At 43.2% G+C, this 25,812-nt stretch overlaps 1 protein-coding gene across 1 annotated transcript in view; it reads right to left on the bottom strand.

Moving 5' to 3' along the window:
* Nucleotides 1-19,323, bottom strand: part of RNF145 (ring finger protein 145) — a 58,877-nt gene extending 39,554 nt beyond the window's left edge. The window contains exons 1-2 of the mRNA XM_048860537.2: nt 19,152-19,323; nt 5,700-5,915 (exon numbers count right to left, since the gene is read on the bottom strand). Of these exons, the coding sequence (XP_048716494.1) occupies nt 5,700-5,883 (184 nt within the window). The 5' untranslated portion in view covers nt 5,884-5,915; nt 19,152-19,323. The remainder of the gene's footprint in view (nt 1-5,699; nt 5,916-19,151) is intronic.
* Between the last annotated feature and the right edge of the window lie 6,489 nt (nt 19,324-25,812).

Here is a 25,812-nt window from a genome sequence, read left to right as displayed (position 1 = left end):
AATATGATGCCCTAAACCCTGTAGCTATTCTGCACACATAGCAGCTACCTACTAATTTGGAAAATATTTGCATATTAATGAACAACATATAAACGTATAATTGTAATCTTGCCTAACACTCCCTGAAAGAATGGAAAAGCAAATGCACCCTGCATTCCCTAGGAGCCCAAAGGAAGGAGATCTGGCAGAATCAGACAATTTGGGGTCCCCTCTCTATCCTCGCTCTGACTTCCCCGCCATTCTATGCTGGGCCACAATCACGCCCCAAACATACTACAAAAATAAAGAGAAATCACTAGAAGACTTAAGGAGACCAGCTTAAACACAGCTAAATGAAAACAATGTACATTACTAGCTAGCCATGCATGATCTCTGTTACAACTTGTTGGTTCAAACAGATAAAAACCCTTCAATAGTTGAACATTCACTGTTCCACTACACAGCTGCGCAGCGTCTGCCTTTCAGCATTTCTGTTTGTGTACCTCGAACAAGTAAGTTGTGTCCAAGTCACTGTCCCACAGATACATATAATCTATTTATAGCCCTCTGCTTCTTTGAAGGACCAGGCACCAAAGTCTTTGATGTGCTGCATATTATTGCATCCTTTAGAACATATATCAACACAATTCAAATGATACAACACATTATGTTTATGAACCTTTTTAATTTCCTTTTTTTGCATGGTTACATTTCAAATATATTTTGCCTATTTCCAATAATTATTTGAAACTGTTACAGCTTAGGTTGTGCAGGGAAACTTTGCACATAAGAGTTAGTTAAGGAGTTCATAATATTTGTCTCAAAGAAAGAACAGTATCTCTTGGTGGTTGCTTTTGCAGAGCCACGTCAAAGAAACATTGCCTCCATAAAGAAACAGCATCTGGTTGGCAGGACGAGAAGGAGCCATACTTTCAAGGACCAGGAGGTAACTGTACAGGAGCTTGGATTCTTTCCAAGAAATGAATTTCCCAGGCCTAGACTATCTCTGCCTCCAATCTCTCAGGGGAACTGACAAATTGCCCCACAACATCCTGTGGCAGAGAGTTATAGCACTAGGAACCACAGGATATGCATCAGATATCTGTGGGTCTCAAAACTGAATCACATGCGGGCGCAGACATGGAGTGACAGCAAGCATGGAAAACTCAACTGCTGGTCTGTATAGCAGCCACACACTATTGAGTTATGCTAAAATGAGATGACTAACTCATGACAGCCCAATTCAAGAGTAGATTGCAGAGAAGACAGTCTTACAGTGAGACTTAAGCAGCTCAGTCTATTTCGTTTATCCAAAATAAGGTTGAGAGGTGACTATCAGTCTAGAAGAACCTACTTGAGGAATCAGATTTCAGAGTAACAGCCGTGTTAGTCTGTAGTCGCAAAAAGAAAAGGAGTACTTGTGGCACCTTAGAGACTAACCAATTTATTTGAGCATGAGCTTTCGTGAGCTACAGCTCACTTCATCAGATGCATACCGTGGAAACTGTAGCAGACTTTATATATACACACAGAGAATATGAAACAATACCTCCTCCCACCCCACTGTCCTGCTGGTAATCGCTTATCTAAAGTGATCATCAGGTGGGCCATTTCCAGCACAAATCCAGGTTTTCTCACCCTCCACCCCCCCACACAAATTCACTCTCCTGCTGGTGCTAGCCCATCCAAAGTGACAACTCTTTACATAATCAAGTCGGGCTATTTCCTGCACAAATCCAGGTTTTCTCCCACCATGGGGGTGGGGGGGATGTGAGAAAACCTGGATTTGTGCTGGAAATGGCCCACCTGATGATCACTTTAGATAAGCGATTACCAGCAGGACAGTGGGGTGGGAGGAGGTATTGTTTCATATTCTCTGTGTGTATATATAAAGTCTGCTACAGTTTCCACGGTATGCATCTGATGAAGTGAGCTGTAGCTCACGAAAGCTCATGCTCAAATAAATTGGTTAGTCTCTAAGGTGCCACAAGTACTCCTTTTCTACTTGAGGAAGAGGTTTCTGATAAACTCTTTAGTCTATCAGAAAACAACATCCAATGGTTAGAAGATGAAACTAGACAAATTCAGTTTAAAAATAAGGCATCAATGTTTAACAGTGAAGGTAATGAACCACTGGAACAATTTACTTACAGATGTCGCAGATTCTCCATCACTTGAAGTCTTCAAATCAAGACTGGATATCTTTCTAAAAGATGTGCTATAGCTCAACCAGAAATTATGGGTCTGATGCACAATTTACTGGGTGAGATTCTACAGCCATGTAATGCAGGAAAGTCAGACTAGAGGATCATAGTGGTCCCTTCTCGCCTTAACATCTATGACTCTAATCCCACTAATTGAACTCCTGAAAAATAATAGCAACAAACCATTCTTTTTCCTCATATCTCACCTTAATTCTCCTTTATACCGCACTTGGACCACCAGGAACAAGTCCCTGCCAGAACCCAGCAAGATGGGCAGGGACTTCATAACTGGCAGACACAGATATATCCCCTGCTGACCCTCCCCTCAAAAGACAGCTTCTCTGTTAGAAAAGCTGAAAGAACTTGAAGTGCAACGTCATATAGCATCTCCATGAAAGTGTAAGAATCTCCTGCATTATATATGGCCTATAGGCACAATTCATGAAAAATTCTCAAGGCTGAAATTAATCCACACGTCTAGTTACTAGGACTAGATATAATGCCAAAATCCATATCACTGTTCTCTACCATCCAGCCAACAGCAGCAGCAACAGGAATAGCTTCTTCTGTACTCTCTTACGCATGTTAACTAAATAATTCTTCAATGCAGTTTAAAATTTAAACACACTTACTGGGAGCCAAGTTCTTTGTAAACAATACCAAAGAATTCCTTCAAAAAAAGAGAGTTTGTGCAAGAGTTCAATAGATTAGGGAACCACAAATCAGCTCATTTATGAGCTAAGTAACCTTTTGGCAGACAGCCTCATAAATCTAGAATCAACATACTTTATCTTTAAAAAGATCAGACAAGGCTTCCCAATCAAATATAATTATCATGCAACATTTGTGTAGTTCAAGCTACTAAGTGTACATTTTGCTCTCTTGGTACGGTCAGTTACTTTGCACAATGCAGAAAATATACTGACAAATACACACATGGACATGCCGACATGCAAAAACTATCAATTTTATAAACATATAAACTCTTCAGTACATTCGATGGTTATCCAAACTCTCATTCATGCCAATATATCTTCCTGTTCTAATTATCCAAACACATTTAGTGTCATTCAATCATTTCAAGTATTTGTTTGAAAATAAAAATCCCAACTAGCACTGGACTCAATTTCTTTTATCCCTATGATCCGCAATGAAGGGAATCAGCTATTTCCCTTGCTGGATTCTTTCAGAGAGATCTCATAGTTCACTGTTTGTAACTTAATTCACTATCATGGAAGTAGGCTCTTATCATAACTGAGCCTTTGGCTCATGATAGTCGTGACTTCCATGATGGTAAATTGGGTCATTATTGAAAGAACCAAGTGGGAGTAGCCTAATTATGCAAGGGGATGATTATTTCAACAAAATGCACTGCACGTGTCACCGGGATATTGCAGAGAGCTTAACCATAAAACATGATTAAGATAATCAAGAGTAACAGAAATTTGCCTGAAGTGGATTGGCATATAAGGGGTGCCTAGCGCAGGTCAGGAAATTGGGTGTGGCTGTTTGAGCCTTTGCCCTATTATGTCAGTGGGAATTAATTCAGTGACTGCCTGATATTGCCAACAAGTGGCTGCAATGTTTTTTCAGATCCCGCTTTTGCTGCTGTAAATGTGACCAGAGGCTTAGCCAACTGACACATTTTTATATCAAAATTTTAAAAGTAGATTTTTTTTTTAAAAACATGCTTACAGCAAGTTGCTATGCTAATCAAGCCCTTCACCGATGAATATCTTTTCCAAGTAGATTTGAAATCTCCGTCCTCTCCCCAATTGGAAGGGAAAGGATTCTGTTTTCCTCCTCCTCCGTGGTTTACAGAAAGTTACACTGGCTTAGGTAAAGGTGTGTTTTTAAACTGATTTAACTAAATCAGTGCAAAAAAACACACACACCCCCAAACCCTGTGTGGACACAAACCAATTTAACCAGGGTAAACTAATTTAGTTTAAATCAGCAAGGAATCAATTTAAGATAAATCAATATAAGACAAAATTATAGCAATTTAAGAGTATCCACAGGGTTATCTACAAATATAAACCAGATTCAAAACTGGTTTTAGCTAAACAAATGCAGCTTTGTGTAAAAGCAATGTCCTAGAATTCCTCCCAGAGCAACAATTACAAATCGGAGCAGTAACAGCACAAAGACTCAATATTTTAAAAGTAAGAAGTGAAATTACTGTTGTAGAAAGAAGGAAGGAGGATGAAGGGAAGGCAAAAGGGGAAAGAAAAGTGAGACGCCATCATTCCAGTATTTAAATAGGCACCCAGCTGAGTAATGCTATAGCAAATGACCGTAAAGAAAAGCTGTTTCAGAGATATGTCATTAAGCATATTTCTCTAAAAATTGACTTATTCTGCAACTACTTTTATATTACAAACCGATTTTGTGAACTCAAATTCCTGAAAATGTTGTGAACCTTTTTTTGGCACCACCGCCACCATATGCATTAAGGACCCTGTAGTTCTTTCAGGCACCGTCAAGCAGGCACTGCCCCATTATTCCCACCCCAACCCACCTCTCCCCCTGAAGAGCAACTACTACTACTGGTAGTTTTACACTGAAGAGCAGCAAGTATATTCCTGAAATTCTCCACAAGCATCACATTAAATCAGCAAACCAAGGGCCATAGACCATATTTTCATTTGTAATCAGGCAAAAATGTAATACATAAACATCACTTGCTTACACCTACTGAACAGCCCCCGTCTACCCCCCGCAAAGTTATCATCTGAGGTTCACAGGAGTTCAAATGCAACAATGGGGAACCAATCTGTAATTAAATCACATACTGTAGCCAATCACACACACCCCTTTAGAGTTGGCCCAAGAACCAGGGTCCTTTCATCTCCCAAAAAACAAAGCTAGAGCTTTGGACCAGGCTTCTACTTCTAGTTCCCTGAGTTGTGAGTAATTTATCTAGAAATTCTGTCTGCAGCACATGGATTTGTTACACATTCCAATCCACTGTCGGTGCTCATATTATTTTGAAGGCTTAAGACTTTAACCCAAAGTGCCATATCTGTACTGAGCTCAAGTAATAGAGTTTGAAAGCTGGCTTTTGTCAAGCTGCAGGCCATAGTTCAGAGGCAGCAACTTATTTCCCTCTTTCTAGTCTTTTATTTAGCTTCAAGCAACTAGGTTAATTTTTACATCACAATTAACCATCTTCGCTCTCCTGTTCATCTGTCAGATGCACAGCAGTACCTGATAAAACCATCCCCATTCTGGTACTCTGTTCTTCCCGTGCATTAGTAGCATTTCACCCAACTCATATGTGATACGTATCATAAATCCTTTTGAGGCTATGCAATAAACCTCATTCTGATAATTCACTAGGAGATTCTAGAAAGGGATCTCTGTACTGCTAGGATAAACAGCACCATTTTATTAGTTAGACCAAAAGGTGTTACAGCCAAAAATATACTATTGTTATTTTATTGCATTCTTAAAATTCTTGTGGCAAAATATTAATTTGAAACTATATTATCTCTGTGAGGTGTACAGACTTACCCACATAGTGCATGTTGAGGGCCAAGTACTTGTACTGGAAAAGGGGATTGTTGTTGAGGCTACTCCTTTGGATCTGCTGGAAGAAGGAGCTGACATCCCATCTGTACAAGACATCCAAGAGCATGATGCTTGGGACCCTCAGGGCCACATTTAACACTGCCTCCAACTTCTCCTTTGCAGCCATTCTGTTCCTTTTCAATGAACTTGTAGCGGACTCTAAATAGCACAAGACAGACAAAAGTAATCAAATGAATCTCACTGTACAGCCAGCCATTAGGCATCATGAATGTATGAATGGAGAACACCATGGGGCCATATATCAGTAAACAAATCAATTGAGTTAAACTCAAAAATCCAGACAGCATAGCTTTTGCTTTTTGCTATATTAAGAGGAGTTTGCTAGCTATTTTCCATAAAGACTTACTGTGCTTTTATTTTTATTATTATTTTTGGACAATGCTCTTCCACTTTGAAAATGTGTTGTGAAAACTCATTAGTAAACATACTTGGGTTTTAGAGCCAAAAAAAGCAGCAGAAAAAACCTAGCGAGACCACTTGGTAGTGAATTCCCAGATTAACTTGAAATCTCTCTCTATAGCCATCTGAGATGAAGCAGCTTTTGAAATACATGCCAAGTAAAAATAGTTTTTTAAAATGTTAAACATTAACAAATTAAGCTGTTTTTGAAACAGTTTTTACAATAACCCTTTGGGTAGTGGTATAAACATGCTGGTCTCTGAATATGAGAGAGATAAGGTGAGTAAGAGAATATCTTTTATTGAACCAATTTATGCTGGTGAGAGAGAAACCTTCAAGCTACCCAGAGCTCTTCTTCAGGTCTGGGAAAGATAATCGAGGCAGCAGCACCACTGCAGTGAAGACGCTACTGTGTTGACAGGAGAACTTCTCCCTCTCAGTGTAGTTACTCCACCCCAGATGGGAGAAGCCCCCTCGTTGACACAATGCTGTCTACACTGGGGGTAACTGCTTCGCTCAAGGCTGTGGATTTTCTACAACCCTGAGCAACACAGTTATACCAACTTAAGTCAGCCTGAGGTCTACATTACAGCTTATGTTGGCATACCTTCTGTCACTTAGGGGTGTGAATAAGCCCACCCCTGTGAGTGACATAAGTTACACCAACAGAAGTGCCAGTGTGAACATAGGCTCAGGCCAGGTCTACACTGCAGACTTATGTTGGTATAACTATGTTGCACAGGGGTGTAGAAAATCCACTCCCTTGAGCGGAGCAGTTACTGATCTACCCACTGGGGCAGACACGTGCCACTTGCAGAGGCGGTTTATTATGCCGAGAGAGCTTCATCAGATGGGGCTGTAGTGTAGACCAGAACCTTTCCCAGACCTGAAGAAAAGCTCTGCATAGCTCAATAGCTTGTCTCTTTCACCAAAGGTGGTGGTCCAATAAAAGATATTACCTCACCCACCTTCTCTCTGTAATTGTGAGAGAGAGACAGTGGTGAGAGAGAATAAGAGATATTACCTCAACCACACTGACCCTCTAATATCCTGGGAGTAACGTGGCTACAACACTGCATTTTACAATCATGACATTTTAGGTTTGTTTCCTCCCTGCGGCTTGAAGTAATTTTAAAAGTCTAATCTTGCTTTTATTATTTGTGGCATTCGTTAACCTCTGTTTGTATACATTTATGCAAACAGCATTTCTTTTAGATTAACATCAGTAAGGCAGCTCCATCCTGATTATACTAATGTAATTCACTACAATGGCCCATTACTGTAGTACTCTGGAATTAGGGTTTGGTTTGTTTGTAAAGTGAATTTAGTGCTCATGAACTGGGCTAGATTGATAGCAATGGAGATTGGAGGGTTTTGTTTAGCTATAGAAAAGACAGTATAAGTTTCTCTACAACAACCTGTTAATGTACCTCAGTCGAACTGGAAAGAACACATAAAGAAGAAAGAAGAAAAGAAGTACTTGTGGCACCTTAGAGGCTAACAAATTTATCTGAGCATAAGCTTTCGTGAGCTACAGCTCAGCATCCAATGAAGTGAGCTGTAGCTCATGAAAGCTTATGCTCAAGAAAATTTGTTAGTCTCTAAGGTGCTACAAGTACTCCTTTTCTTTTTGCGAATACAGACTAACACGGCTGCTACTCTGAAACATATAAAGAAGTGAATAGGTTCAGTCTCCATGCACATTCAGACCGTGGCCTTCAGCTAAGACTTTTAGCTGGTGCCAATTGTAATGGTTTTCATGAGGACGACACCTGTCCATTGTAGGAATGGCAATAAGGCAATGCATTTCACACAGACCACCAGGAAATCAATAACCATTTTCAGTTCACTCCCACCCTGGACCTATTTTCAGGTGAGTGGATTTGGAGAGGCGCTGGGAGAAGCAGGCTAGAAGGGGAGGCTAAAAAACAAATTTTTTCAGGCATCTGTGTGTTAAGCATGCTCCAATTTTGTTGTTTTCAGGCTCAATCGCTACTTGAGGAACCTTTATTACCAAGTCATCGTTTATTGAGAAAGAGAGAGAGAACGGGGCCTGTGGAGAGATGATGCAACATGAGCATCTGTGATTTCAAACCCAGCAGTGGAAAACTGTTTAAGCAAGTGGAAACTATCACTGTTGGAGATTTGTGTCCCAAACCAGGCTCAAAGGGTTGAATGCCTCAAATATCAGAAGAACATTTCAGAAGAACTGTACTCTGTCCAATACTCTGAACAATTTGCAGAAGCAAAAGATGCCTTTCACTTTGAAAAAGCTGTGAAATGCATTTCAAAACTATGAGCAATTACTATTGGTATTTTTGAGACTACCACGATTGGCTATAAAAATAATAAAATCATTTGTACCAAGGCAATATGGAAGCCCAGCACAAAACTAAACCAGACTATTCTGCTGAAATATTAATGTTCTCCAGTATTGTTAAATTGTAATTACAGCAAGGTGGAAAATGGTTTAAGGTACCTTACTTTGGGATGCTGCTCATTGCAAATTTAGGTTTTATTTTTTTTTTACTCACAAATGCTCGCCACTACTGGATGGCTATGAAATGCAGAAGTTTAAATAAAAAAAATACTGGAATTACATTTCAGTGCCATAATACTGGACAACATTAACTTTTGTGCAGAGGACTGGCACAAGGGATATGAACCACTTTAAGGGCTTGTCTTCACTACGGAGCTAAATCGGCACTGCTGTAATGGATGTAGTGGTATTGATTCAGTGGGTCTAGTGAAGACACGCTCAACCAATGGAAGAGAGCTCTCCCATTGATTTCTGTACTCCACCTTAACGAGAGGCAGAAGCAGTGTTGGCGAGAGAGTGTCTCCCATCGACATAGCATAGTGTGGATCCTGCAGTAAGTAGACATAAGCTACATCAACTTGAGTTACTCTACTAACGTTACTCAAATTGCATAGCTTAGATCGACCAGCCGCAGTAGTGCAGACCTGGCCTAAGTCTCACATAAGCCCTCAAAGATAAGATACTGTAAAAAATCATAATTCATGGTCAAGTTTTGCAGGTGGGAGGGAAGAGTGCATTAAGACTTGCACAAGGCATAGGGACACAAGTGTTTTCAGCTCTAGAAGAGTTAAAGCAATCAGAAGCCAATACTGTCCACCAACGGTAGCCCACCTTCCACAGCTCTCAAGAAGAAGTGTAATTATTTTTATATAGCACTTGATCAAAAAAAAAAAAAAAAAAAAAGGCCAAAAACAAGTAGTCCTAACAAATTTACAAGGTGGCCTATCAGTCTGATCTCAGTAAATCATGCGTTGTAGGGCTTTTTCAATTTTATAAATTCAGACTGATTTTTGTATACAATTCCCACTCTTCACACTATTTTAACAGAACTGTAAACTCCAAACAGCACATCTTTCCACCTCATACAAAAACAGTAACAGCCATACACCAAACTGCCCACACAATATCTTTCTAAGAAGCATTACACAATAGCATGTAAGAAGAATTTAAAAGACAGTCAAAACAATATAAGCATCCTAAAATATGAATAGGCAAAACCACTGCCCAAGCCACTAAAACACTGTTCTGACCGCACAAAACACCCCTGCAAATAATTTACATATATTTTTGCTGTGGTATAAATTAAAAAGAGCTTTATGTATTAAAATATTATTTTAAAGAAAACAATTTTGGATGCAGGCTGAATATATAGAAGAAAATTTTAGTCAGATTGATTTGAAATTGCAAGCCTATACTCAGAAAAAGTGTCAAGATAAATAGATCTAGTTTAAGAGCTTATGTGAAAAAAAGTTAAAGGTACTGTGAATTTTAAGTAGCTTTTTCCAAGTCTTTTGTTTTTTCCAAATACATAAATTCACCAGCCCTTATGGGGGCCAAACTATCTACAGATTTTTTAAAAGCAGTTAAGGTACATCTTGACAACCATGTTGAGCTACAAGTTCATATTATTTGTTGCTTAAAAACAAAAACAAAAACAAACCCATGAGGCTGACAACATGGACTTTATTAAAAAGCTCTTACATATCCCAGAGTCATATCTGACCAATCAGCTGTATGGCACAATATCTACATACGAAGAACAAGAAAAATTAAGTTTTATTTAAGGGCCCTATTTAGTACTCCTTACTCACCACAAACTCAAGCAGAACTTACCTGCTTTCCCAAACACAGGCTAAATGGGGCCATGAATAACTCAGTTAATTGGCACGATTTGGGCAAGCTTGCTTTTCCCTTCTAAATTCACAAACCTATACTTGGGAGCTTAAGTGAACTGTACAGCAGAACCTCAGAGTTACGAAACCAGAGTTACAAAACTGACCAGTGAACCACACACCTAATTTGGAACCGGAAGTACGCAATCCAGTGGCAGCAGAGACCAAAAAAAGCAAATACAGTATAGTACAGTGTTAAATGTAAACTACTAAAAATATAAAGGGAAAGTAGCATTTGTCTTTTGCATAATAGTTTCAAAGCTGTATTAAGTCAATGTTCAGTTGTAAACTTTTGAAAGAATCATAACATTTTATTCAGAGTTACGAACAACCTCCATTCCAGAGGTTTTTGTAACTGAGGTTCTACTGTATTTGTGTCTTAACGGTACAGCGTAAAATTTCTAAACCTAGTTTTTAAAAACAACTTTGACAACTGTAACATGGTGCAACTGGTAGGCAATATATTACAGAAAGTGGCTACACTGGAAAATCATAGCAAATCTTGTCACTGCATAACAAGAGACACAAGGTGGGTGAGGTAATATATTTTATTAGACCAGCTTCTGTTGGTGAAAGAGACAAGACTGCATAACAAAACATCCAATATTCATGAGATACCCTTTTAAATTATGTCTACGAGAAATCTGCAAGCTTTAAAGCCTAATGCAACTGCTGCCAAGTTTCAATACAATGTGCTACACGTGAGCAAAGTCCATTATTCTAAACTCTTGATATGTGACAAAAATCTTAAAATACATTATTTTGATTGGGCAAAAAAACGTTAAACCTTTATATGCTTAGAAAAAAAGTCAATATGAGCAGCTGGATGCTCACCTCTTCTGAAAAACCAGGCCAGTCATTTAAGGGTATGTCTACATTTCAAAGTTGGGAGTGAGCATGTTTAAAATAGTTGTATTGTGGAGGCTCCAGCTAGTCATGTGACTTCAAACCCACCCTACATCCTAGGTTCTCGCTTGGGTGTCTAGCTGGAACATCCAGATGTTTTTAACATGTCTGTCTACCTGGGCTGGGAGATTCACTCTCAGCTGTAGAATAGACAAACCCTAAGTGGCCAAAAGTTGACTTAAGAGCCTAACTTAAGACACACCATTTTGAAAAACACGGCCAGTGCATTTATTACAAGTGCAGGTCATGCCAATTTCAGAATAGATAAAATACTGCTGAAAAGAATACAGTACCAGCAAACTTTTGATTAAAAACTGACAAAAAACTCTCACACTTTCCCTTGAATAGGTTTATTTCTAAGGCTTTGTCTACACACAAAGCTGCACAAAAATGCAATCTGCATGCATGTACTCATAGGTTTAAATCTGACTTACATTAGCTTGCATCAATAAATGTACAGGCACGACCTAAATCAATATAACCAGTTTTACATCAATATACGAGTCCACATACCCAAAATTCACGCTGGTTTAATTCAGCACATTTAAGCTAACCCGATACAATTTCTTCATGTAGACAAGCCCTAAATACAATGCTTAGTGAGTAGTTACAGAAACACACTAAAGGTGGAATATTTTCAAAAACACTCAGTGCTGGCTTAACTGCTCCCACTGAAGACAATGGTAAAAAATACCACTGACTTCAGTGAGAGCAGTTAGTCCAACTCCTAGTGTATTTGAAAATCCTTCCCCAAGGGCCCCAACCTGCAATACACTCTGCGCTCCAGTCTCTCACTGGCTACTATGGGCAGAAAAGGCACTCAGCACCTCACAAGCTCATGTCTTGAACATCTGCAAGAAATCTGCAGAGAAATCTGCCAGAAACTGAAAAGGGACATAGGTCCAAATTCTGCTCTTATACTTGTGAAACCCTACTGATTTTGGATGCATGGGTGTAAGAGCAGAATTTGGTCCATAGGCTGCACTTACACTGGGGAAAAAAAACAAACATTATTTTATAAGAATATTGCTATGCAAAGCTTTGATTATTTTTGAACTAAACTTAACATAAGAACTGCCATACTGGGTCAGACCAAAGGTCCATCCAGCCCAGTATCCTGTCTACTGACAGTGGCCAATGCCAGGTGCTGCAGAGGGAGTGAACCTAACAGGTAAGGATCAAGTGATCTCTCTCCTGCCATCCATCTCCACCCTCTGACAAACAGAGGCTAGGGACACCATTCCTTACCCATCCTGGCTAATAGCCATTAATGGACTTAACCTCCGTGAATTTATGCAGTTCTCTTTTAAACTCTGTTATAGTCGTAGCCTTCACAACCTCCTCAAGCAAGAAGTTCCACAGGTTGACCGAGCACTGTGTGAAGAAGAACTTCCTTTTATTTGTTTTAAACCTGCTGCCCATTAATTTAATTTGGTGGCCCCTAGTTCTTATATTATGGTAACAAGTAAATAATTTTTCCTTATTCACTTTCTCCACACCACTCATGATTTTATAGACCTCTATCACATCCCCCCTTAGTCTCCTCTTTTCCAAGCTGAAGAGTCCTAGCCTCTTTAATCTCTCCTCATATGGGACCCATTCCAAACCCCTAATCATTTTAGTTGTCTTTTTCTGAATCTTTTCTAATGCCAGTATATCTTTTTTTGAGATGAGGGGACCACATCTGTATGCAGTATTCAAGATGTGGGCGTACCATGGATTTATATAAGGGTAATAAGATATTCTCTGTCTTATTCTCTATCCATTTTTTAATTATTCCTAACATCCTGTTTCCTTTTTTTGAATGCCGCTGCACACTGTGTGGACATCTTCAGAGACCTATCCACGATGACTCCAAGATCTTTTTCCTGATTAGTTGTTTAACTTGGTTAAACGTTTATTTAAAATGGAACACCTAGCTGCATCAGAGACTGTTTTGACTAAGGACTATTAAAAGATTCAATGTCAAGGCTGGTAAGCCTAAAATTAGACCCACCAGCTGTGCTCTGAGTGCCTGCACGCACATCTCAATGCTTCTGTGTTATGCATGTCCGCTCTGTTCTTGGGAGCAGGAGATATGAAATATAAAACAATTCTGAGTTCTTCAGAGAGTTGGATTCTTGTAAACTGGCATAGTGTTGAAATATACAAGAACAAGAACGAATGGAGGGACAATGTTATGTGCCAAATACACAGAAAAAGCCAGTGCTGATACAAGTCCACAGAGAAGTCCAATATTTTGGGTTTGGGACTGATGATCCAGCAGAACAGTTCTGTTTCCAGAGCTTTCATTAAACTCTTTTCTTCCTGCCCCAGCTCAAGGGAAGTAAAAAATGTATGAATTGCAAGTAATTTTTAAATGAGGGTATGTTCTTGGCCTGCCAACAATGACAGCATACTAATATTTTGCAAAGAGAGGCTGGATATGGTGCAGACTTGCAAATAACTTATACTAAAGCTGCAAATGGAAAATTAGTATTATGCATCGTAACACTATAATTAGGGACTTGTCAGCACTTCCGCTAAAAAGCAGTTTTCATGGTTTACTATAGGAGCTCAGCAATTTCAAATCATATCAAGATGGAATTTAGAGTTTAAATTCTAAAAGTTTTACAATGAGGCAGTACTGCAAGCAGACATAGCCTTGTTATTTGAACAAGAAGTTATGAGCATACACCGTATTTTTTCCTATATGGTGCAATAAAATGAATGGTTAGAGCACTGACAAGATCAAGTGAACAGAGGTCGCTATTTTCACCTAAAAAGCAAGTGAATTGTTAAATGAAAAGTAAAACATTCAGGGTCCAATAACCCACCCAAAATTAAAGACAAATATGAATTGAGGCATTCAATCTAGTGGACTGAATGCATCCGATGAAATGAGCTGTAGCTCACGAAAGCTTATGCTCAAATAAATTTGTTAGTCTCTAAGGTGTCACAAGTACTCCTTTTCTTTCTACCATATACTGTTATGTATGTACACACACACACACACACACACACACAGTGTGTGTGTGTGTGTGTGTGTAAGAGTGCAACATATGTCTTTGATACTGCCCATCTACTTAGGCACCAATCCTGCCAAACATATACATGTGTCTAACTTTAAGCACCTTACTTAGTCCCACTGAAGAAAACAGGACTACACATACATCTGAGACACCATGAGTAAGTTTGCAGGGTCCAGTTTGGCCTGTAATGCATTGTCTGTATTTGATTTAGGTTATAAATAATAAGAGGCAAAGAATGTGTCATCCTCTATATTCCTACAGTGCCAACCAAAGCACCCGATTGTTTCACAGCAGCTGTATTCTTTAAAGACAGACTGTAAAATATGATATGCCTCTTGTCTATTCTTTACACCCAAATCACAAAAACTTGTCTCCCAAGAAGACTGAACTCTGGCTAAAGTTTGTTGGAAAAGGGGGTAAACAAATCAACATAGAACCCAATCAGCCAGGGGAATGACAGAAACACAGAACCTTTCATTTATATATCACCAGTTCAAATCCAGATAAAGTAAGAGTGGCTGCCTGTTTTGTGAACTGTGTGAAATTAGTTGGTGGTTTCAGTCCAATTCTTTGAAGACAGGAGAGCACATCTTTAACAATACCATAACAAATTGCATCTCTATGTGAACATTTCAGCAGAAATGCCAAAGAGCGAATTGACATGGAGACTGAAACACCCTTAGATCCTGTCCAACTCTACATCTTCTAACCAGCCAGAGGCTTGGTCACCTTAGCCAATCAGTTTGTGCTTACAAAGCAGCTTTTTTGCCATCACAACTGTATTTGTGAGTCCACCTAACTATGTTTGTATCAGTGTATTCTAGGAAAATCTGGGCAGCTATCCTATAGTGCCTCTGCAGGGGACAAGAGTGCCCAGAGCACATGCTTGTAGAGCAAGGACAGAAGTATATGGGATAATGCAATATTGGATGTCTTGTCTGGCTACCAGCCAAACTGAGTAAGTGGGCCCACTGAGGATATCCTGTACACCCTGCAAAGAAACAGTGTGCTGAACTTGTTATAGGAACCACAACTATGTAAGAGGGTGATACTAACCATTGTTACTAACCTACTTTTAGGTACTTGTATGCGGACACAAGCAACATTTAGCCATGACAGTAATTGGTTACACAATCAGTTAGATGATGTAGCGTGGACAGGGCTTTAGAGAGGATTCCTCTAGCTCAACATTGAAGCACCGTGGGCATTTAGGAAGCTTCAGTCTCCAGGACTGTCAAACAGTCTTGCATTTTTCCCTACAACTAGATTTACATGATAGCAAAGAAGAATGAAAGGCTGCTGCCATTAGGAAAAAAAAAATTAAAAGACATGGAAACTCAAGATGCGAACACATTAAAACTTTCACAAGAATATACCGGGATGATGTACTGTAGGACGTTTCAGAGGGCTGTAAAACATCTTTCTTAAGGTGAAAAACAACCAGAATTCAATTATACTACAATCTAAGAACCCTATATCCTGCAAAAAATTATATGCATGCTTAATTTTACAAAATGCAAGAAGCTGTTTACTTCAGGGGGATGTATGTAAAGTTAAGCAGGTAAGACTTTGCAGAATCAGGGCCTAAGACAAAAGTTAAAAAAAACAATTTCATAAGGGAGTGACTTAGGCAGATCACCCTTATCCAAAAGCAAAATGAATCTTACAAAAGTAAATGCAAGTGATACTGATATGTCACAGTGTTTAATGACTGCAGCTATGGCATGTGGAGAGTATTTACAGTGTATCTAGAACATATAATTCTCATTAGCTTAATTTTTATAACCACAAACATACATGTTAAAAAAGGTATATTCACTTATAGTTAAAATGACATTCTATGTAGTACTTGGGTCCAAAAAAGCACAAATTTAAAATTAAATATAAAACTGTGTTCTAGTGGATTGAAATAGAAATTACCTACAGTCTCCATAAAAGGGAACCAACAGCAATGAGTCTTCATCTCCAGTCTAGTAAACAGCATGGAGTTTTTTTTTTTTTTTAAAGAAGCCAATACCAAGCATAAGGCAGATGACAAATTTCAAAGACACATACCAATCCATTTACTGTTTTATTGGCTTTATGTGCATTTTTTTCTTAAAATCTATCCCACAGAGTTAAACTGCTAAGAACTGAGGCAGTAATCTATTTCCATCAGCTTCAACAAAGGTCCCTGGTGTCTGCTCAAACACAGTCTGAATTAATAGTAACTTCAATGGATTTACAACAGCATGAAACTGGTGTAAGCAAGATAAACATCGTCCCACTATATTTTGGACCCAGGAAGAACATCCATTGTTCTGTATTGTAAAATGGTTACAATCCTGCTACATAAAATCTCTCTCAAAGACCACCAATTCCTCATTACATCATGCAACAATCCTAATGAATTTAGGGATTAAAACAAAGCTTCCTACATGTCTTCGGAACAGGAAAATGTTAATCCTAACATCTTGCAATGAATAGTAGTAGGCTGACTAAAACCAAGGCATAGCTGCAGTTTCTCTCCTTCACAGATAGCTGATCATTTAAAATAGTTGGCATGGACAGCCACAATAATGGATTGTGATGATTTAATATCTGCAGTGTCTTACAGAAGAGAAAAAATGAATTTCTAATGAAAGCTTTGTTTTTACTAAACTACACATCAGTGTGATCAAACAAAAAACAGAATGGTTTCCTGTTTTTTTCAGTTTGAAACCTAGAGGATACATTACATTTAAAAAATGTACTGCAGTCTAACCAGATTTAATCCAAAAAATCAAAGCATAATAGTCCAGAAGATGAATTGGTAGAGAAAATTTTTGTACTAAAACTACAGAAGAGAGTTCACACGCACATTGAAGGGACCACAGCACCACCTAATTTTTGTTTTTTAAAGCCTATCACATGCAAACAAACCACTTAAGAGCTGTGCCTCAAAGGTCTTCCAGAAGTCTTCTAGTTAACGGACAATCAAAACAGTTCCTTTTTGTAGGCAAAACCAATTTTGCTTTGTGTGCTAATTTTTTTTTTAAAACTTGAAAAACGTCCCCCCCCCACAGCATCTTATTCTCACGCATACTCTTCTTCCCCCTTGCAAAGTGCTGTTATATCTGAAAGGGAGGCATCATTCTGATAACAGTCCATACTCAAAGGCACATAACACATGGCACCATACTCCATCATACACTAAAATTCAAGATACAAAACCATGTCACAAGCCTTATTGTAAAGAGAGAAAGAAGATCTTGAAGAAACAACTAAAGTGACATCAGCGATAAAGGCAGAGAAAGTTAACCAGACGGAGAAAGAGAATGCCTCTTACATAACCATCATCACAGGCTTTTAAAATAACCGGGCCTCTCCCCTTCTCACTTCCTTACCTGAATTTCACAAAGTCTGCTGTAGGGGCTGCTTCTCACACATAAAAACTTGCAGTGTCTGCCCTCAAGAAAGCCTTAGCGCTATTTACAGTCCTGCCCCCTTCTCCGAGGGCTGCAAGACCAGCATGTAAACAGAGACACAGGGAACCAGAGCACCGCAGCCTCTACCACTGAGCCACAAACCTCGGTCACGACTGCAGCCCCGGCTCATCCTCTGGGCTCGAGTCAAGCGCCGCATCCACAGCCCAGCTCTCTGTTTGTAAACCCAATTCCGCCTCCCCCTCCCCATCCCAGTGCCTTTCCAGCCAGGGGCCTATTTCCTGTTCGCCCCTGACTGCAATGCGAGATGTCCCGTTAATCTTTGCTGCTGCCGCTGCTGCAGAGCCCCCCGCATCCTCCGCTCGGGCCGCGCTGAGCTCAGCGGCGCCTGAACTCCAGTAACCCCGGCACAGCTCGCGGCAAACCAGGACCCGCCGGCCGGGGAACTCCCCCCGCCGCCCTTCCCCGCAGCCGGGGCGGGGGGGGGACACGAGCCAGATCCAGAGGCCCAGCGGAGGAGGAGGAGAACTGGGGTGGAGTAGGGGTATCGGGGGAGGGGACGGGGGGCGAAGGATTCGGGGTCGGGGAGGGGGGATCGGGGGGCCCCTCAAGGGGCATTTGTGGAGAGAGAGAGAGTGGGGGGGTGTTCAGGGGGCCCTCGGAGGGGGGGGCTAATCGGGGGGAAGGCCGCTTGGGAGGCTCACGGGGGAATGCGGAAGGGGGGCAGAGGCTCGGGGGACCCTTGGGGCCGCGGGGAATTTGGGGAGTCGGGCGGGGAGGGGGACGGAGGTATTTGTGGAGAGAGTGGGGGGGGGGGCTCAGGGGCCCCCTCGGGGGGGCGCGGGGGGGCTCAGGGGCCCCCTCGGGGGGGCGCGGGGGGGCTCAGGGGCCCCCTCGGGGGGGCGCGGGGGGGCTCAGGGGCCCCCTCGGGGGGGCGCGGGGGGGCTCAGGGGCCCCCTCGGGGGGGCGCGGGGGGGCTCAGGGGCCCCCTCGGGGGGGCGCGGGGGGGCTCAGGGGCCCCCTCGGGGGGGCGCGGGGGGGCTCAGGGGCCCCCTCGGGGGGGCGCGGGGGGGCTCAGGGGCCCCCTCGGGGGGGCGCGGGGGGGCTCAGGGGCCCCCTCGGGGGGGCGCGGGGGGGCTCAGGGGCCCCCTCGGGGGGGCGCGGGGGGGCTCAGGGGCCCCCTCGGGGGGGCGCGGGGGGGCTCAGGGGCCCCCTCGGGGGGGCGCGGGGGGGCTCAGGGGCCCCCTCGGGGGGGCGCGGGGGGGCTCAGGGGCCCCCTCGGGGGGGCGCGGGGGGGCTCAGGGGCCCCCTCGGGGGGGCGCGGGGGGGCTCAGGGGCCCCCTCGGGGGGGATTCGGGGAGGGGGGCCGGTGGGGGGGGGGACCGGGGGTATCTGTGAAGCGAGCGGGGGGCTCAAGGGGCCCCCGGAGGGCGGCCAGTTACCTGGGCCGGCGAGGGTGGCTCCTCCCCGGGCGGGCGGGTCTCAGTCAGAGCCGCGGCTCGGTGCCCGGCCTGCGCTGGCTCAGCGGGGGCGGCGGCGGCGGCAGAGCGTCTCCCGCCGGCACCATCCTCCCCGCGCGGCTCCCGGCGCCCCGAGCGAGCTCCAGGCCCCGCTGCGCCCGGCCCCGGCCCCAGGCCCCGCCCCGCCAGCGGGCGGCGCATGCGCGGGCCGCGCGGAGACAAAGTACCGCTCCCGGCGCCGCCCCGCCCCTCCCCGCCGCCGGGCGGCGCGCGGCTCGGAGCGCGGCGCCTCCGGCTCCTCCCCGGCCCGGTCCGCCGGTGCACGAGGCTCCCCCTGCGTGCACCCCCCCCCATGTGTGCACCCCCCCCGGCACATCGGTGCACGAGGCACCCTCTCTCCCCCCCCACATGCACCCCCCCACGGCACATCAGTGCACGAGGCACCCCCTGCGTGCACCCCCCCCCCATGTGTGCATCCCCCCAGCACATCTGTGCATGAGGCTCCCCCTGTCCACTCCTGCATGCACCCTCCACGGCACATCAGTGCACGAGGCTCCCCCTGCGTGCATCCCCCCATGTGTGCATCCCCAGGCACATCAGTGCGCAAGGCTCCCCCTGCCCCCCCATGTGTGCACCCCCCCGGCACATCGGTGCACGAGGCACCCCCTCTCCCCTCCACATGCACCCCCCCCACGGCACATCAGTGCACGAGGCTCCCCCTGCGTGCACCCCCCCATGTGTGCACCCCCCGGCACATCGGTGCACAAGGCTCCCCCTGCGTGCACCCCCCAGGCACATCAGTGCACGAGGCTCCCCCTGCGTGCATCCCCCCATGTGTGCATCCCCAGGCACATCAGTGCGCAAGGCTCCCCCTGCCCCCCCATGTGTGCACCCCCCCGGCACATCGGTGCACAAGGCACCCCCTGTCCCCCCCCTGCATGCACCCCCCACGGCACATCAGTGCATGAGGCTCCCCCTGCGTGCACCCCCCCCAGCACATCTGTGCACGAGGCTCCCCTTGGATGCACCCCTCATGTGTGCACCGCAGGCACATCAGTGCACGAGGCTCCCCCTGCGTGCACCCCCCCCGTAGGTGCACCCCCCAGCACATCGGTGCACGAGGCTCCCCCTGCATGCCCCCCATGTGTGCACCCCCCAGCACATCTGTGCACGAGGCTCCCCCTGTTCCCCCATCTGTGCACCCCCCGGCACATCGGTGCACGAGGCTCTCCCTATGTATACAGCCCCCCCAAATCTTGGTGTCTGCAGCTGCCCCGAGCTTCGTCACCCCCCTCCCCCCCCCCCGGGTGCACACTGCATTTCCCCTTCTGGGGCACTTGGCCCCGGGACTGCAAACTGCCACCCTCGCGAGCCCCCTCTTCGTTTCTCTCCTTTGTGTTGTTTTCTGGTTACAGACTCACTGCTCCGGGCTCTGTCTCCAGCGAGACTCGTACGTGTGTGTGTGTGGGGGGGGGGGAATGTCTCAACGCTTCACATGTCTGCGGATTGTCCCGCGCTTGCCAAATAGTACCGGACTGAGCATTGCAGCTCCCTGGATAGGTAGGTAGGTAAGGGCTGTATGGCGATCACCTTACCAAACACTGAAATGCAGCCACCCCTGGGCTGGATCACAGCTGCGGTTTAGCAACAAATAGCTACGATTTAGGACAGGAAGTGAAAAATATTGCAGTTGAGGGAAATTACAGTGGGAATTAGGGACAGACGATTGGGTTTGGGATTTTTTCCTCTAGCTCCCCTCATAGCAAAATCTAACCTCTGAAAAGAATCCAGTTATCCAAGTGGGAATTTGGTCAAGACACAAGACCTAACACATCTTTTTCAAAAGTGCAACAAGCTCTTCAATAACTATGAGAGAGCACACAACATCTGTTTCATGTCTCAACCAGAAGACAATGCAAAATTCTTTCTTGCAAGAGGGAAAGACTGAAAAATGCTTTGTGATCAATTCCAAATAAGGGAGTCTCCCTCTAACTACAGTAAGAGACTTGAAAGATGTGTCTAGTATATATTTAAAATGTCGGCAGCTACGTAACTGAAGCCCTAAAACAAGTTTGTTACCATTCGTCTTCTCCAAAAATGTCACTAAAGTCAGAGGCTTGGTTTAAATTATGATGAAAGATTATTTTTTTAAATGCTAATGACCCTTGGCCAAGTCTCAGTTCTGCCTGTTTCAGATTTGAAAGATATAACAGGCTATGCTATAAATCAGAAAATCAGCCCTCAACATCTGGTAAAATTCAGGGGTATAGTCTCTGGATGGATTTTTCTATAGACACCTCTACATTTATAATATGTTTTAAAAATGAAATTCAGTGAAACCCTGTTGTAAAGCACACAATGATTTAGCAATTAAAAATATTAAAACTTACTATAAGAGACAGGTAAGTGATGCAGTATCCTTTATGGGACCAACTGAACAAGCTTTCGAGCTTATCTCACCTACTCTGTCTCTATCAGATCCTGGGACCAAAATGGCTGCAACACTGCAAAAACTTACAAAATCTTTTTCAATAGTGTACTTTAATTTCAATAGTGCCTTTGTTGCATGACCTGCTAGGAGATAATTGACCTTTTGTTGTGATGCTTTGTCATCTTTTTCAGCTGGAGAGAATATTTTGTGTCACAGTCAGTTCTCTCATACCACAGCCCTGAATGGCAGGAAGTATTGTTTAAAGACCCAGTCTCATAGCCCTTACTACTGTAAAGAGTTCCATAGGAATACCCATATGAGTAAGGGCTGCAGAACTGGGGTCTAAATGTGTGTTGTGTGTGGTAAAGCAAGAGTTACAGCCAAGTCTGAGTAATGAATTTGTCCTTATGGTTTATTAATTGTAAAGCTCCATTGTTCGAAGCATTTCAAATTAAGCAGCACAAAAGCACTAGAACTATTCAGAAGGCAAAAATCTTGTTGTGTCCAGGGGATGGACTATCCAACGTTAAGTTTTTCCTCCCATGTCTAACTTACAAGGGTCCTTGCCTACAGACAGCCCCCCAACCTGAAGCAAATACTCACCAGCAACCACATACCACACAACAGAACCACTAACCCAGGAACCTATTCTTGCAACAAAGCCCGTTGCCAACTGTGCCCACATATCTATTCAGGGGACACCATCACAGGGCCTAATAACATCAGCCACACTATCAGAGGCTCGTTCACCTGCACACCCACCAATGTGATATATGCCATCATGTGCCAGCAATGCCCCTCTGCCATGTACATTGGTCAAACTGGACAGTCTCTGTGTAAAAGAATAAATGGACACAAATCAGATGTCAAGAATTGTAACATTCATAAACCAGTCGGAGAACACTTCAATCTCTCTGGTCACGCGATTACAGACATGAAAGTTGCGATATTACAACAGAAAAACTTCAAATCCAGACTCCAGCGAGAAACTGTTGAATTGGAATTCATTTGCAAATTTGATACAATTAACTTAGGCTTGAATAGAGACTGGGAGTGGCTAAGTTATTATGCAAGGTAACCTATTTCCCTTTGTTTTTTCCTATCCACCCCCCCCCCCCCTTCAGACGTCCTTGTTAAACCCTGGATTTGTGCTGGAAATGGCCCACCTTGATTATCATACACATTGTAAGGAAAGTGATCACTTTAGATAAGCTATTACCAGCAGGAGAATGGGGTGGGAGGAGGTATTTTTTCATGCTTTGTGTGTATATAAAAAGATCTTCTACACTTTCCACAGTATGCATCCGATGAAGTGAGCTGTAGCTCACGAAAGCTTATGCTCAAATAAATTGGTTAGTCTCTAAGGTGCCACAAGTACTCCTTTTCTTTTTGCGAATACAGACTAACATGGCTGTTACTCTGAAACCTTACATGAGGACTGGAGGACTTCCCACAGAGGCACAGATTCTACAGAGGTGTAGCGTTAGATCTGAAGCCATCCAGTGCTACTGAGAACAGATATTCAAAGAACAAGCTCTGTCCATTCTTTGAAAATTCCCCTGGTCTGAATGCCCCAAACCTTCTTCAAAACACTCAAAGACGACCATTTGAAAATTCCCCTACAATGTAGAGTCTACATACAAGTAACTTCTGTTTCTGTGGGATTCAGACTACATTCATTGAAATCAATGGCAAAGCTCCCATTGGCTTTAATGGTGCAGTATCAGCACCTGTGAGTCCTACTCCATATAGTCAGTGGTACTCCTGCTGGGAAGCATGAAAATGGCATCTTACACAGAAAGAACCATCACATCACTCACAGTTACAGATAATGTGACAGTCATTTACATTGAAAATTCCTTTTTTGATATGTTTCTATTCTTATTTGGTAAGTATTTATGTAATAAGGGTATTATAACAATCTATGAGTTTTCCTTTCAGTGTGCAAGCAAATGATAAGAATCCAATCTCAGTTTTTGTTTTGTCTATCATCTCTCATGTTTTTCATTCTGAAAAATGTTTTCATTCAGAAAGGCACAAGCTTCTAATGGGTAGACCAGGTACATGGCTTTGCAATTGCTCCAGTGTCATATTTTTAAAAATCGTTCTGCTTCACTTGTCAGTGATTTCAAAGGCCTTTTATGATTCTCCATTATTGTACTTCTGAATTCTGAATTCAGTTATCATTTACATCTCGTTAGTAACACAGGGAAACAATTTGGATTCCAAACTTTTAGCAATCAGCAGAAAAAGAGCTGGCACATATCAGAAACAAAAGCTCTGTTGAAGTCCGAAGAAAAGCCTGCACGGAGGCATCTCATTAAAACTTTCAAAAGACCTTCTCATAGCTCAGAGATAATGTGGAAGCTGGTGACAGTGACTGGACATGTGCCAACACCTCAAATCAGACACAAAGAAAGTTTCTTTGAGGGGTGTAATGATGCTGGTTCTGGTGGGACCCAACTGAGTGTGCCAATTCAGGACAAACTGCTTAAAGCAGGGCAGTTACAGCCCAAGGCTGGGGTTTCTATGCACACCAAGGCAAAGGAAACCAGTCAGACAGAGAAGACTTTGGTTTTACCCCACTGGCTAACCACAAGTCACACAAGCAATTCCCTTAGACACTCCAGTTTCCCAGGATCACCACCAGTGCCACTCGTTATGGGGACAAATAGTTATGAAAACCAATACCCCAGTAAAAGAAAAAAGGTTCTCTCAATCCCAAAGGACCAAGCCCCAGACCCAGGTCAATATACAAATCAGATTTTACCCACAAATCACGCTGTTACCAATCCTTTAGAATCTAAAATCTAAAGGTTCATTCATAAAAGGAAAAAGATAGAGATGAGAGCTAGAATTGGTTAAATGGAATCAATGACATACAGTAATGGCAAAAAGAAAAGGAGTACTTGTGGCACCTTAGAGACTAATCAATTTATTTGAGCATGAGCTTTCGTGAGCTACAGCTCACTTCATCGGATGATGCATCGGATGGTGCGTCCGATGAAGTGAGCTGTAGCTCACGAAAGCTCATGCTCAAATAAATTGGTTAGTCTCTAAGATGCCACAAGTACTCCTTTTCTTTTTGCGAATACAGACTAACACGGCTGTTACTCTGAAACCTGTCATTAGTAATGTCAAAGTTCTTGGTTCAGGCTTGCAGCAGTGATAGAATAAACGGCAGGTTCAAATCAAGTCTCTGGAGAACATCTCCAGCTGGGATGGGTCATTCAGTCCTTCCTTCAAAGCTTCAGTGTAGCAAAGTTCCTCCAGAGGTCAGAAGCAGGATTGAAGACAAGATGGAGGAGCTGCAGCAGTTTTTTATATTCTCTTGCCCTGTGGTCTTTCTTTCTTTGTCCCAAAGACAAGCTGTCCATCACACGGCATGGAAAAACCTCAGAGTTCTGTCCATAGGCATGTCCCTGCATACCTTGCTGAGTCATAAGGCGAGTCTGCCTTTTCTCAATGGGTCAATTGTATAGCTGATGGTCCTTAATGGGCTATCAAGCAGGCTAGGCAGAGCTGACACCAGCTTGTCTGGAGTGTTCCCCAGAAGCATAGCACAAGTTTGAAATACTGATAGTATAGAGCCAATATTCATAACTTTAACTACAAAAATAATACACACAAGTAGACAGTATAATCATAACCTTGTCTTAGACACCTTATTTGACCCTCCTTTATACAAGATTTGGTGCCACTACAGGACTTTGGTTGCAATAATGATCTGTACAGTCTCAGCTTAAGTCAATAACGTCAAAAGGGGATTTCAAGGACAGCAGAAACACTGGCCTGGATGAAAATGCAATGTATGTCCAAGATGGAAAATGATTGGAGACTTTGTATTTTAGTGTTTTCCATGCAATTATTGCAAGAAACATTTATGTTAATTTACTTACACACACACAAATAAAAGTTAATCTTTGTATGTATTAGGTACAGTGACATAATGAAGTGTAATGATTATATACACAAACTGTGTCAAAAGAACATTATTAAAGTTGCAAAGTCGGCACTGAAAAGTTAGGAAATGTCCGATTTTGCTCATGCATTAGGACAGTCTTTAGTTACATGATCACATACTATTTTTCCCACACAGGACCCCTGCCTCATTCAGAGCACAGGATTCACGGTGCTCACTTAACGAGGAGCAGCAGCTATCAGTATTTTTTTTTATTCTCATTGTTGTGTGTGTGGCACCAGGACTTATTT

The sequence above is a fragment of the Caretta caretta genome, chromosome 8 (genome assembly GCF_965140235.1).
Source record: "Caretta caretta isolate rCarCar2 chromosome 8, rCarCar1.hap1, whole genome shotgun sequence".
Taxonomy (NCBI): domain Eukaryota; kingdom Metazoa; phylum Chordata; order Testudines; family Cheloniidae; genus Caretta; species Caretta caretta.
The sequence above is the reverse complement of the archived record's forward strand: the minus strand, read 5'-3'. Positions and strand labels throughout refer to the sequence as shown.